The sequence below is a fragment of the Bufo gargarizans genome, chromosome 6, assembly GCF_014858855.1.
Source record: "Bufo gargarizans isolate SCDJY-AF-19 chromosome 6, ASM1485885v1, whole genome shotgun sequence".
Classification (NCBI taxonomy): Eukaryota; Metazoa; Chordata; class Amphibia; order Anura; family Bufonidae; genus Bufo; species Bufo gargarizans.
The window spans coordinates 138,599,474-138,612,098 of NC_058085.1; the positions used below are offsets into that span (position 1 = coordinate 138,599,474).

The 12,625-nt window shown below is 40.9% G+C and overlaps 1 protein-coding gene across 2 annotated transcripts in view; it reads right to left on the reverse strand.

Moving 5' to 3' along the window:
- Nucleotides 1-772: 772 nt before the first annotated feature.
- ACE (angiotensin I converting enzyme) overlaps nt 773-12,625 on the reverse strand; it is a 90,286-nt gene continuing 78,433 nt past the window's right edge. The window contains exon 25 of one of the 2 annotated variants that reach the window (XM_044298165.1): nt 773-1,758. In XM_044298165.1, coding sequence (XP_044154100.1) covers nt 1,715-1,758 — 44 coding nt within the window. In that variant the 3' untranslated portion in view covers nt 773-1,714. Of the gene's footprint in view, nt 1,759-7,702; nt 8,224-12,625 lie in introns of those variants that run through there. The other variant, XM_044298164.1, reaches the window with a different exon arrangement.

Sequence of the window (12,625 nt, forward strand, 5' to 3'; positions counted from 1 at the left end):
CTTACATTTATGTTAACACTTGGGAGGTGCATACTCAGCTCTGGCTCCTTTTTATATTCCTGATCACTGCACTGAAGCATGCATACTTCACATGGGTCATTTATACACTGCTTTCCTTGCCATGTACCCATCCATTCAATTAGGGCCAAACACACAGAGTCCTGACCTCAACCCGATTGAGATGCTGTGGCATGACCTCAAGAAAGCGATTCACACCAGACATCCCAAGAATATTACTGAACTGAAACAGTTCTGTAAAGAAGAATTGTCAAGAATTACTCCTGACCGTTGTGCACGTCTGATCTGCAACTACAGGAAACGTTTGGTTGAAGTTATTGCTGCCAAAGGACGTTCAACCAGTTATTAAATCCAAGGGTTCACATACTTTTTCCACCTGCACTGTGAATGTTTACATGGTGTGTTCAATAAAAACATGGTAACATTTAATTCTTTGTGTTATTAGTTTAAGCAGACTGTGATTGTCTATTGTTGTGACTTAGATGAAGATCAGATCCCATTTTATGACCAAATTGTGCAGAAATCCATATCATTCCAAAGGGTTCACATACTTTTTCTTGCAACTGTATTTGGTCATTAATTTCCATCAGTTATTGTGTCTGGAGGAAATCTTTCCATTACATCTGATCTCTGGGTAGGCTTCACTCCTGGTTTTGGCTCACAATAACTGATGGAAATAACTGACCAAATAATTGAACTGTGACCTGGGCATTAACAGATATCAAATGTTATGAAGCCTTTATTGATGTGAAAACATTAAATAATGAAACTTAAAATAAACGAAATGCAAAATAAACTACACTTATCAAAAAGCAGAAGAATAGAACGTTCTTAATGAAAAACAAGAGGAAAAAAATTAAAGGGGTTATACAACCCCCTCATATAGGTTATTCTTACCCCGCTCCCTGGCATCCGCAATGCTTCTGATGCCCGCCGCCGCTGCATCTCCCCTTCGCACGGATGAAATCATCCAGCAACGGGAGATGGGGCAGACTGCAAAGGGGATGCTAGGGAGGCTTGCCCTGTCGAGGCCTGCTATTGTCTGTGCCCCCCGCAACGGGGAGATGCAGCAGCGGCCATGCGGGCATCAGGAGCAACGCAAGTGCCAGGGATCAGGGTAAGTATAACCTATATGAGGGGCCCAGGCATTAGGGGGGGACATTATAGGGGTTGGATTCTCACAAATGAGCACTTCATAGTTTGGGCATAGGTCCTTTATAAAGTACACTTTTAGTTATAAAATAGCAGAACAAAAGAACTGTCTTACTGAGAACAAGAGAAAGAGACCAGTATTGTCCTCAGGTGTGTTATGGTGATGTACCTGTACAACCTCTGGAAGGGAGTATTTTATACTTTGCTAGTTTGCCTTTAGGAATTTAATAGAATGGTAGGAAATGTGTGAAATATTAAGCATTTCTACTTTACCTGAATACTTTAGGAATGACTAGGCATTAAATACATACAACTGTATTTGTGTCCACTATATAAAAAGGATGTGAGAAAATCAGTCTTAACAGAAAAGCAAGATTCTGTTGTATTCAGTTTTCCCTGCAGACCTGCATATGGTATTAGGATCCTGGTTACTAAAGAGCAATGGAAAACTCTATCCATAGGGACCTTGTAATCAAGGAGCGTCTCCCTGATGCTTTTCTTCTCCATTATACGACTGCAAATCTGACTTCCTGGAGCAAATGTCTCACTTGGGACGGGGACAGTGATCACAGTTGTTCTTGAAACATTCTGCAAGATTTAAAAAAATGGGACAAAAACTATCAACTCAAATCACGTGATTGCCATCATTTCAGTACAATTCACAGAATACATTCACATGAGCATGCTGTTCTAGGATTTTGATTTTACATGTATAATCTAAATCATTGAACCTAATTATCACTTATCCCCCAGAGATTTCATACTCATCCAGGTCATTCAATTTTCACAGCAGTATCGAGAATTAAATTATAAGAGACACCAAGAGAACAGCTACTTACCTTATAGCACTGGTCAGATGAGATCTGATCTTCACGATGGACATGTGAACAGGACAGTAATATTATAACGTGTGTAGTATACGCTGTCTAACTCCAGCACCAGGTAGCTGTGGTGAGAAGCTTGTAAGTGCAATGATAGTAAGAACATGAGGTACACTTGGGTGGCAGAGGGGGTTGTTTTAAGCTAGCGTTATAGAGCAAGGCAATGCTGTATGTTGGTGGGGCCCAAGAACGGGGTAACATGGACATGACAAAATGGCCTACTATACTGTGGGCGGTTATCTCAGATCACTAGAAGGACTGTCCTTCACCTGGATCTGTACCAGAATGACAAACTATCCGGGTTGGACTGGCCTACCATAGGATTCTCTGGTGGGCCCAGTCTCTGAAACCCATAGTGAGCCCCAAAGATTCAGAAGAAAAATCCTATTTGGAGCCAGTCACTTGCTACTAGGGTCTATTTTTTTAATTCAAAACCTATTAGACTATATGGATGATATTGGGGTTTGACTCCGAGAAAAATTTCTTCTGGTGGGTCCAAGGAACATGAGTCCAATACTGAATTCTATTTCCTCTAGCAGAATCTTGCAGCTGAGAAAGTTAAAGTAGGTCATATATACCGGAATTTTCTATGTCAATCATAACAAGAAGTCCACTGGATTAAGACTTGTCAAATTTATCAAAAATCACTAGCCTCCAGGGCCGTAGCTACCAGGGAAAGCAGCTGCTAATGGGTCCGGGAAGAGGACAAATGAACTTAATTTCAGGGCCCTGGGAGCAGTGAGTATAGCGCTCCTAGTCCTAACAGAGTTATTACTTACCGCTCCCTGGTCTTCTCCAGGCACCTGCGCCTAAGTCTTGGCAGCGCACAGCTTCAGGACAAAACGTAGTGTGCATAGGAGCGCAGTACGACGTCGGGTCACAGTATGGTGCGTGCCTAGACGAAGTGCTGCATGAAGAGCGGAGTTGCCCACAGAAGAAGAGAGGCGAGTATTTTTTTGGTCTGGTCTGAGATCTACATTAAGGGGATCAAAGGGGTGGGCCTGTTCAAATATTTACTGTGGGGCCCAGGCAGTTTTAATGACGCCACTGCAGGCCTCTTAATAAATGTGACGCATCTTTTGGCAATCTATGCGCCTGAAACACATATCTACATCTGCTATAGGCTGGAGTAGTTTTCAGTTATAGTTCACATTGGTTTCTGGCATAAATTATAGTAAGTATGTCAGGTCACTGGGAACCTTGCCCTCCCTTTAAGTCCCACTCACTTTGTCAATTTTCAAAAGTGTTGAGAGGTGCAAAAAGTCACACATTTTCGCATAAATATGGCATGTACCATAATTTGCAACTTTTTTATGCCACTTTTGTGGAGTGACACCATTGATAAATCTGCACCATTAACTTATCACTTCGGTTCCTGCACTGTGAAAAGAGAAACATTAATGGTCTTTAGCTCAGAAACCTTCATTTTCTATAATATGCATACAATGACTCTTCAATTTATTGTAACTGGGCAGTTTTGATACTTATTTTTCATGCTTTGGGGGGTTTTCATGCTTTTAATATTGATGACCTATCCTCAGGATAGATCATTAATATCAGACCGGCAGGGGTCCGACGCCCGACACCCCCACCGATCAGCTGTATGAAGAGAAGGCCGTTTGATTTTTTCCAGTCCATATAGTACATTTAAAACAGTGATATAAAGCATAGAATGTTGGTGAGCAAAAAGGGAAAGCTGTAAAATGTTATGAAATGTTACATTAGAAAACTGGACTTTGTTAAAAAAAAAAATATGTATTTAAGGCTAGGTCTGCACAGGGACAGATCTCTGTAAAATTCTGACAAAGGGTCCATTCACACGTCCGTAGTGGATTGCGGATCCGCAATACACCCGGCCGGCACCCCCATAGAACTGCCTATTCTTGTCCGCAATTGCACACAGGAATAGAACATGTTCTATTTTTTTCGAGAGCCGCTCTCCGGAAATGCAGATGCGGACAGCACACTTTGTGCTGTCCGCATCTCTTCCGACCCCATAGAGAATGAATGGGTCTTGATTAATTCCGCAATGTTGCGGAACAGATCCGGACCCATTCTATGGATGTGTGAATGGAGCCTTAGAATAGTGTGCAGCACCACCTACTGAATTCCCCAACTGATGGGAGAAACCTTAAAGGGATTTAGCCCATTATTAATGTAAAAATGAAAACCAGCCCTGTACCTCACATGGATCCAGAGATCTCTACATTCATTCCTCCAATTGCTCTATTAGATTTATTTCAAGCTAGCAGCTCACTGGGTGTGTCCCTTCTGCTGCAGCTGTCTGTCCCTGTGAGGGCTCATGCACAGGATCGTATGCCCTCCGAGACATACGGTCCGTGAGCGGGCCATATGTCCCGGAGCAGCATACATTGTGCACACGGGAGCGCACAGCATCATAGGTTACTATGATACTGTGCGCATCGGGCCGCCCGCGGGACTACTGTCCTGCACTCATATGATCATATTGCGGACAAGAATAGGACAGTTTCTATCTTTTTTTGTGGGGCCACAGAATGGAACTACAGACGCAGATAGCCCACTGGGGACCTCCCTTTCTGGTGTCCACACTCTCCCATACAACTGACCGGTGAAAACAGATCTGGACTAGAATACTGACTGTAATTTTGTATCAGTACAAGATAAATTTATCTAGTTTGTGCTGGCATGAGCTATGCGCCAAATTTAGCACAAAGTGCACACCTCTTAATATTTTGATGCATCTGTAGAATTCCATGTAGCAGATATGGAAATCTATGCCAGTTAGTTTTCTGGCATATGTAATGTGAAATCTATTGAGCCATTTAGGCCCAAAAATTGTGACTATGACGTCACTTTTGAAGAACAGGGGAATTTCACAAAATATGTTTGGAAAGTTCTGCAACTTTTATGCAGAATAAACTTAAAAAAGGTGTTCAAAAGGTGACCATAAGCTTTACCAGGATCAGTAGACGTAAAATGTGTCAAGCTCAGTACAAGAAAATGGAGAATCATGAAAGTGAATAATATATACACAAAAAATAATTAAATAAATACTGGCGTAGATTTAGAACATTTTGTACACCTAAAACAGGTGTAGAAAATGACAAATAAGACAGACCCACCAGCCAGTCCCCTTTTTTTTAGACCAGGCGTGAGCAGGGAAAAGTGGCAGATTGCGGTTAACCTTTGCGCCACAATCTGCGACAGATATACACCAGAAAACTGGCGTATATCTGTTAGTAAATGACTCCCTTTGAGTTTTGGCCAACCTTAGGCCTCCTGCACATGGGCCACAATGCACGAACACCGACCGAAGGGCAGCCGCAGCGGATCGCGAACCCATTCACTTTAATGGGTCCGCGATCCGCCCTTTCCGCAAAAAGATACGACATGTTCTATCTTTTTGTGGAACGGAAGTACAAGACGAAACCCTAGGGAAGCACTCCGTAGTGCTTCTGTAGGTTTAGTTCCGTGCTTCTGTTCTGCACCATTCCGCACCTCCGGATTTGCAGACCCATTGAAGTGAATGCCGAATGCACGCAGAATGGTGTCTGTGTATTGCGGATCTGCAAATGCAGTCCGCAATACTGCAATGGGACACCTACAGCCATGTGTAGGAGGCCTTAAAGGGAGTCTGTCACCTCTCTGTATAACTATTACGTGTATTTCTACCCTACTCCCCTTATCCATCTGGACTGTATATTGTCAGGACCACAGAGCTTGCATTCAGGTGGTTTACTCCATTATAAGCACAAACTCAGCAGTCCTCACAATGCATGACCCAAAAGGATAATCCACAGTACGCCCTTTATATTGTGCAAGTTGTTTAGATTTTATTATATGCAGGCTGAAATAAAGAATAATACAGAGAACAGTATATTGTAGGGCCCATGTGTCGGACATGTCAGTTACTAGACCTTCATCAGAGAATTGGATTTATTAAAACCTAAAAAATGTGTACAATATCAGGGGAGTGCTGTGGATTATCCTTTTGAGTTTATGTTACTTTGGCACATCCTCTACTGGTACCTCGGATTACAAAATACAGAGTGCGGGGATTTTTGTAAAAGGACACACAAGTGGTTTTTTTTGCTACTTTTTTCTTTTTGTAACTTGGGTGGCATTTTTCTTTTCAAAATCTGTTTATTGTTTTCAAAATAAGGTAGAATAGACAGCGCAACAGAGGAAATAAACTGATAGTGTCAGTGCATAAGGTCATCATGGCAGAATAAAGCCCAAAATAGTGCAAATTGGTACATGAATTGTTACAATGCTCAATTAAAGTAAGCGGAGTTACGGAAATTTCATCATAACAGGCGTTTTTGGGTCTCCGGCAATCTCTTTTTGGCGTTTTTTTTTTAAGGTCTCCTTCTGTATAGGGCAAAAACATTCTAGAAAAAAAGAGTGGTCCACAGTAAAAAAAATAAAAACCACATGCCATACAGAAAAAAAAGCTATTGTATTTTTTACTGTGATAAATGCTAGACCAATTTAATGTCTGTAGGGCCCTGTCAGTAGATTCACGCTGCCCTTACCACAGGCATGGAATACAGATATGGTTACAAAGGACTAATATTGCAAAAATGTAGCTTTCCAGAGAAACTAGTTTAAAAAAAAAAAAAAAAAAGAGTGGAGAAAAGCGTCTGCTGTGCTGCCCCCTGCTGGCTTCTTTCAGTCTGGCTTTGCTTGATTGACAGATATCCCTATATGCAAATAGTGAGACACCTGTTTGTGAGTCCCCCACCATTAACTAGAAAGGGGGAGGTGAACCGCCATGTCCATTCAGATTTAGGATCGGAGATCCTGACGAGATGCCAGTGTTGACAGGACAAGTGTAGACAAACTGAACTGTATCGCACATTTGTAAGGGCACAATGCTTCTTCATATTTTATGAGACATCACAAGTTTTACAAAGTATTTTATGAAAAGGTTTTGGAACAATTCGAGTGATGTTCGAAAACAAAAATAAATCCATTTGTTACTAACAGTATTTGCTGCAGTCTGATAAATACACATACACAACACCAGAACAAACGAAGATTAAAAGATAAGACAAACACATTTTTGGCAAGTTGTGTGAATAATTGATTTGCTCATTTAGCAGAAGCATGTGTTTGATATGGTAGCCTGGGATTTGGTGGTAAAGCTAGCAGCTGTCTGCTCATCATTACAGATCACTGGGATTGTTGGCCACTTGTTCCTATGGTGTTGATAATAAGAGTTGGCACAGAACACTACACCTGACCCAATTAAATGTCATCGACAAATTTCTAGCATTACAATTAGAGAACTCCTGTGAACCCCCCATGACAGACAGTCCACTTCATCACTTGCAAGGGTCTCTCCATCACAGATGTCAGGACAGATGGGTTCGTATCTCCCTCAGGCTGGGGTAAACTCAAAGTTTATAAAAGGACATGTAAGATGAGCAGATGAAGTAAAATGCATTTCTAGAATGTTAGCCGAGTAAAGCAAATATAGGGAAAACCATGGTGCAACAGTGGAGGCCATCATTTGTGTGCACCAAGCCACCATTTTACTTGAGACATTGAGGCTTGAGCTACAGAACCAAATGACACAAAGTTCCAGTCGCACGACTCATGACTATTGATTTAGCCAAATGAGAAGGCAGCTGGCATACTGGAAATAATTCAAACTGGCAAAAGTGTTAAGTTTTCACTTACAATATTTATTGCTCCCATTTGATGGAGAAGAGATCGAACATGATCATAACTCACAGAACAGAATTTAAATTTTACCCAGTTACCCTAAACTTCCCCATTAGCACATGTGTAAAAGTTCATCCTCTAAATTTGGTTTTGAAGGCGCTAGTAGATTGATCTTTCAAGAATGAAGTTCTTTGCATAGTCAACAAGATTTCCCCTGATGGAATTCACAATGAGTGTCCCCAAGTTTCAGAATGCTGGCAGTGTCCTTCTACTAACGAGGGCACTATGTTAGTTGTAGGCTCTCCAAGTTAATTTAGCTCCATTTTGGAAGAGGATTTCTTTGCCCTACGTTTAACTTTTGAACACTGGACACCCAACACAATGGTGGTGATAACCAGGACTATACCAATTGCCAAGAGGACCCAGGCTCCTGCTGATGCTTGCCCATTGCTCAACGACATTCCCAGGAAGTCGACGGAGGTGGACCCAGGTGATGTCTCATTGGTCACAATGTTCCCAGCTGGAATGAGGAAATCATAATGGTTGATTTTAAAATAAGTGAACCATTGAAAGAATAATGGTTCCATAGTACGAATATGGCCCTTACTATCAAAATAAAAATACATGCTGTAAAATTGAAACGATACAAGCACCAGGGCAAACTTTGTAGAACATGTTAGCATTCTATTCAGTAAAGTATAAGAACATCTACTAAACATGCCCTGGTACTTGTGCTTTTTCAACTTTGATGGATTTAATACAAGTCGTTGGTAGACAAAAGCATGTAGAGTATGGTGGTCGCTTTTTTAAACTTGGAAAGGTTTTTCTACACATTCATCCAGCTTCACATCTTCCTGTTCTTGTTTTACATACATTTAAAATACATGGCATTGACACTGAAAAAGCATTTGATACAGTGTATTGGGGATACTGGAGGCAGTAAATCACTGTTCAATTTGGTCAGACAATTGAATTATACATATACATCGGTACCATATAAACAAACAGACTGTCACAGAGAAAAGATACCAAAGACTTGACTTAATAAATACGTACAGAAAACCCCCCACAGATACCTCATTGTAGAGTGGTCAAAAAGTAAATCATGTACAATAAACAAACCTGGGTGTAAAGGGGTAAAAACAAAGAACTCTAAGGGTGAGGTCAATAAAACAAAACCAGGAAAAGAGAGGGTAGTGGGAACCCCCCTGCCCTTCACCGACACCTGGACTCCCTAATGATGCAGGGTCTATGCCCTACACAGGAACCTTATCCTATTCTCACTCTACAAAAATCCCTACTCTGTCCTAACCCTATGGGTTCATCAGGGAACTCTAGGAGAGAGAAAAAAATGTCACCCAAATATAGATGATAAATACCCCAGATTAAAGATATATAGTAACAAATAAGCACAGGTCAACCAATAGGACCAGTTAATAGGCAATATTGAATGCAGTCAAAAACCATGTTGCCAATAAGAAAAGCACCTAAAAAAAACCTGATAATGAATGTGAAAGATTAAAATATTCAAGCCCCAGCAAATACATCCTAGGTCAGACATCCCATGACACATTTGCCAGGATGCGATAATGTGGGCCATATCAATATAACAGAAACCTGAACATACATATAATGTGTAAAATAATATGAAAAAAAAAAAAAAGAAAATTGAGAAATCAGGTGCAAAAAAATCTGTTCCAAAAGAAAGGCATGGACAGTAGAAAAGACAGATGAATGACCGCTAGAAAGCAGAGTATATACAGATTAAAATCCCCTGCTTTAGGCTACTAAATGTAGTGCAATTTCACACAGATACACTGGCTAGTATACAACACACAATATACGGACGAATGGAAGTTGAAAAAAAAAAAAAAACTTGTCATTTAAACCCCCATGTTAACTGGGATTTAAATATACAGATCCAGCTCGCCTCTTTATGTAAGATAAGTCTATCCCAGTCACCCTGTCTCTATGATGGTCTAACAAAGCGGAGAATCGGAGCACACAAGTATTACCACCATGCGCAGCATTCACATGACCTTTCTTTAATTACTTAATTTACACAATCACAGATTCTCCTATGAAGTTCTCAAAACTTTTTTCCTTCATGGTCAAGAGGACAAGGATAGATACACAGTTAGGCTACGTCTACACGACGACATTTGTCGCGCAACATTTTGTTGTACTAATGTCGCGCGACAATTTTTATAATGGCAGTCTATGGTGTCGCACTGCAACATGCTGGGACTGCGACGCAACAGTCGCAGAAAATCCATTCAAGATTCAGCATGTTGCAGTGCGACACCATAGACTGCCATTATAAAAATTGTCGCGCGACATTAGTGCAACAAAATGTTGCGCTACAAATGTTGCAGTGTAGTTGTGCCCCAACTGTCGCGCGAATTATTGTCACGCGACAAATGTCGTCATGTAGACGTAGCCTTAAACCACCCCCCAAGATTTAGAGTTACTAAAACCTTGCATTTGATAGAGAACACCTGTGGAAACTGAAACTTATTGACCGGCTTGGCAACCATCACACCTGAACATGCCAAAGATTTTGTGAGCCATGAGTAGGTCTAGTGTAATGGCTATGCAACAATCTGTCCCATAGACTCCTCCCTATTATGATTATGTAATACTGGGATGACAAGAAAGAACATCATTGATGTCATGATCAAGTAAAAGGATGGGACAAATCTTATACAGAATCTCCAAGGTAGTTCTACCCGAATCATCATAGGTGGCAATCAACCTATGGCAATTATCTATCTTGTGAAAGAGCATTCTTAAGAAGTTAGATAGATAGTGTCTAGCCAAAAACATTCTTGCAACTACATAGCTGAGGTATAACGTTCCCTACTGCAGAGCAATTATGTCTAACCCCAAGGTACTGTCCCTTATGGATTTCTTCACAAAGTGACTCAGGATGGTGGCTATCTCAATGTAGGAAACTGTTAGAAGCAGTGGATTTATGATACACCACCGTCATTAATAAGCCCTCCACCTTAGTAATCATCATATCCAAGAAAGGGATACGGTCTATCTGAAGTTAAAAAGTAAAATGCAAGCCCCTGCATCTAGTTTATATTTAGTGACGATACAAAGTGACCATGTTCATCTCTAATGCCAGTCCATAGTACAAAAACATAGGGCCAGATTTATCATGACTCTGACAGCTCACTCCACTTTCACATATGGCTAAAGTCAGTTTTAGCCAAGTCAGATTTATGAACGGCCCTTTAAGACTGTAATAAATGTGGTTTGACGGTAGCAGTTTATCCGTCAGTAAGCAGCTTTACAAAAGTCGCACATCTTTACGAAAAAGTCGCATGTTCTATTAAAAAGTCTCATAAGAAAAGCATGGTCCTCACTGGAGTGAAATTGCGCAATTTTTTGCGACTTTTTAAATAGTCCCAATAGTAAATCTGTCTAGAGATTAATTTACATGGGAAAACACGCCCACTTTCAGAAAACTGGCGAGCATAGTGCAGAGCAGAAAAAAGTCGCAAATTTTTGCGCAGATTTAGTGATTGCGCAAAAATTTGCGACTTATTCACTCCATTATTCTGACTTGAGCTAATGATAAATCTGGCCCATAATTTATATCCAGAGTCCAGAATAAAATTCTTCCTTTTTTCATTGTCGCGTTCCAAGAGCTCTAACTTTTTTATTTTTCCGTCTATATAGCTTTATGAGGGCTTGTTTTTTGCGGGACAAGTTGTAGTTTTTAATAGTGCCATTGTGCGGTACACATAACTTTCTGATGAACTTTTATTAACTCTTTCTGGGAGGGAGATGGGGAAAAACTGAAATACTGCCACTGCATTTTTACATTATAAATCTTACAGCGTAAATTTTTCGGTATAAATAACATAATATATTTATTCTCTGGGTTAGTACGATTACAGTGATACCAAATATGTACAGGTCCTTCTAAAAAAATTTGCATATTGTGATAAAGTTCATTATTTTCTGTAATGTACTGATAAACATTAGACTTTCATATATTTTAGATTCATTACACACAACTGAAGTAGTTCAAGCCTTTTATTGTTTTAATATTGATGATTTTGGCATACAGCTCATGAAAAACCCATATTCCTATCTAAAAAAATTTGCATATCATGAAAAGGTTCTCTAAACGAGCTATTAACCTAATCATCTGAATCAACTAATTTACTCTAAACACCTGCAAAAGATTCCTGAGGCTTTTAAAAACTCCCAGCCTGGTTCATTACTCAAAACCGCAATCATGGGCAAGACTGCCGACCTGACTGCTGTCCAGAAGGCCATCATTGACACCCTCAAGCAAGAGGGTAAGACACAGAAAGAAATTTCTGAACGAATAGGCTGTTCCCAGAGTGCTGTATCAAGGCACCTCAGTGGGAAGTCTGTGGGAAGGAAAAAGTGTGGCAGAAAACGCTGCACAACGAGAAGAGGTGACCGGACCCTGAGGAAGATTGTGGAGAAGGACCGATTCCAGACCTTGGGGGACCTGCGGAAGCAGTGGACTGAGTCTGGAGTAGAAACATCCAGAGCCACCGTGTACAGGCGTGTGCAGGAAATGGGCTACATGTGCCGCATTCCCCAGGTCAAGCCACTTTTGAACCAGAAACAGCGGCAGAAGCGCCTGACCTGGGCTACATAGAAGCAGCACTGGACTGTTGCATGTCATTCGGAAATCAAGGTGCCAGAGTCTGGAGGAAGACTGGGGAGAGGGAAATGCCAAAATGCCTGAAGTCTAGTGTCAAGTACCCACAGTCAGTGATGGTCTGGGGTGCCATGTCAGCTGCTGGTGTTGGTCCACTGTGTTTTATCAAGGGCAGGGTCAATACAGCTAGCTATCAGGAGATTTTGGAGCACCTCATGCTTCCATCTGCTGAAAAGCTTTATGGAGATGAAGATTTCATTTTTCAGCA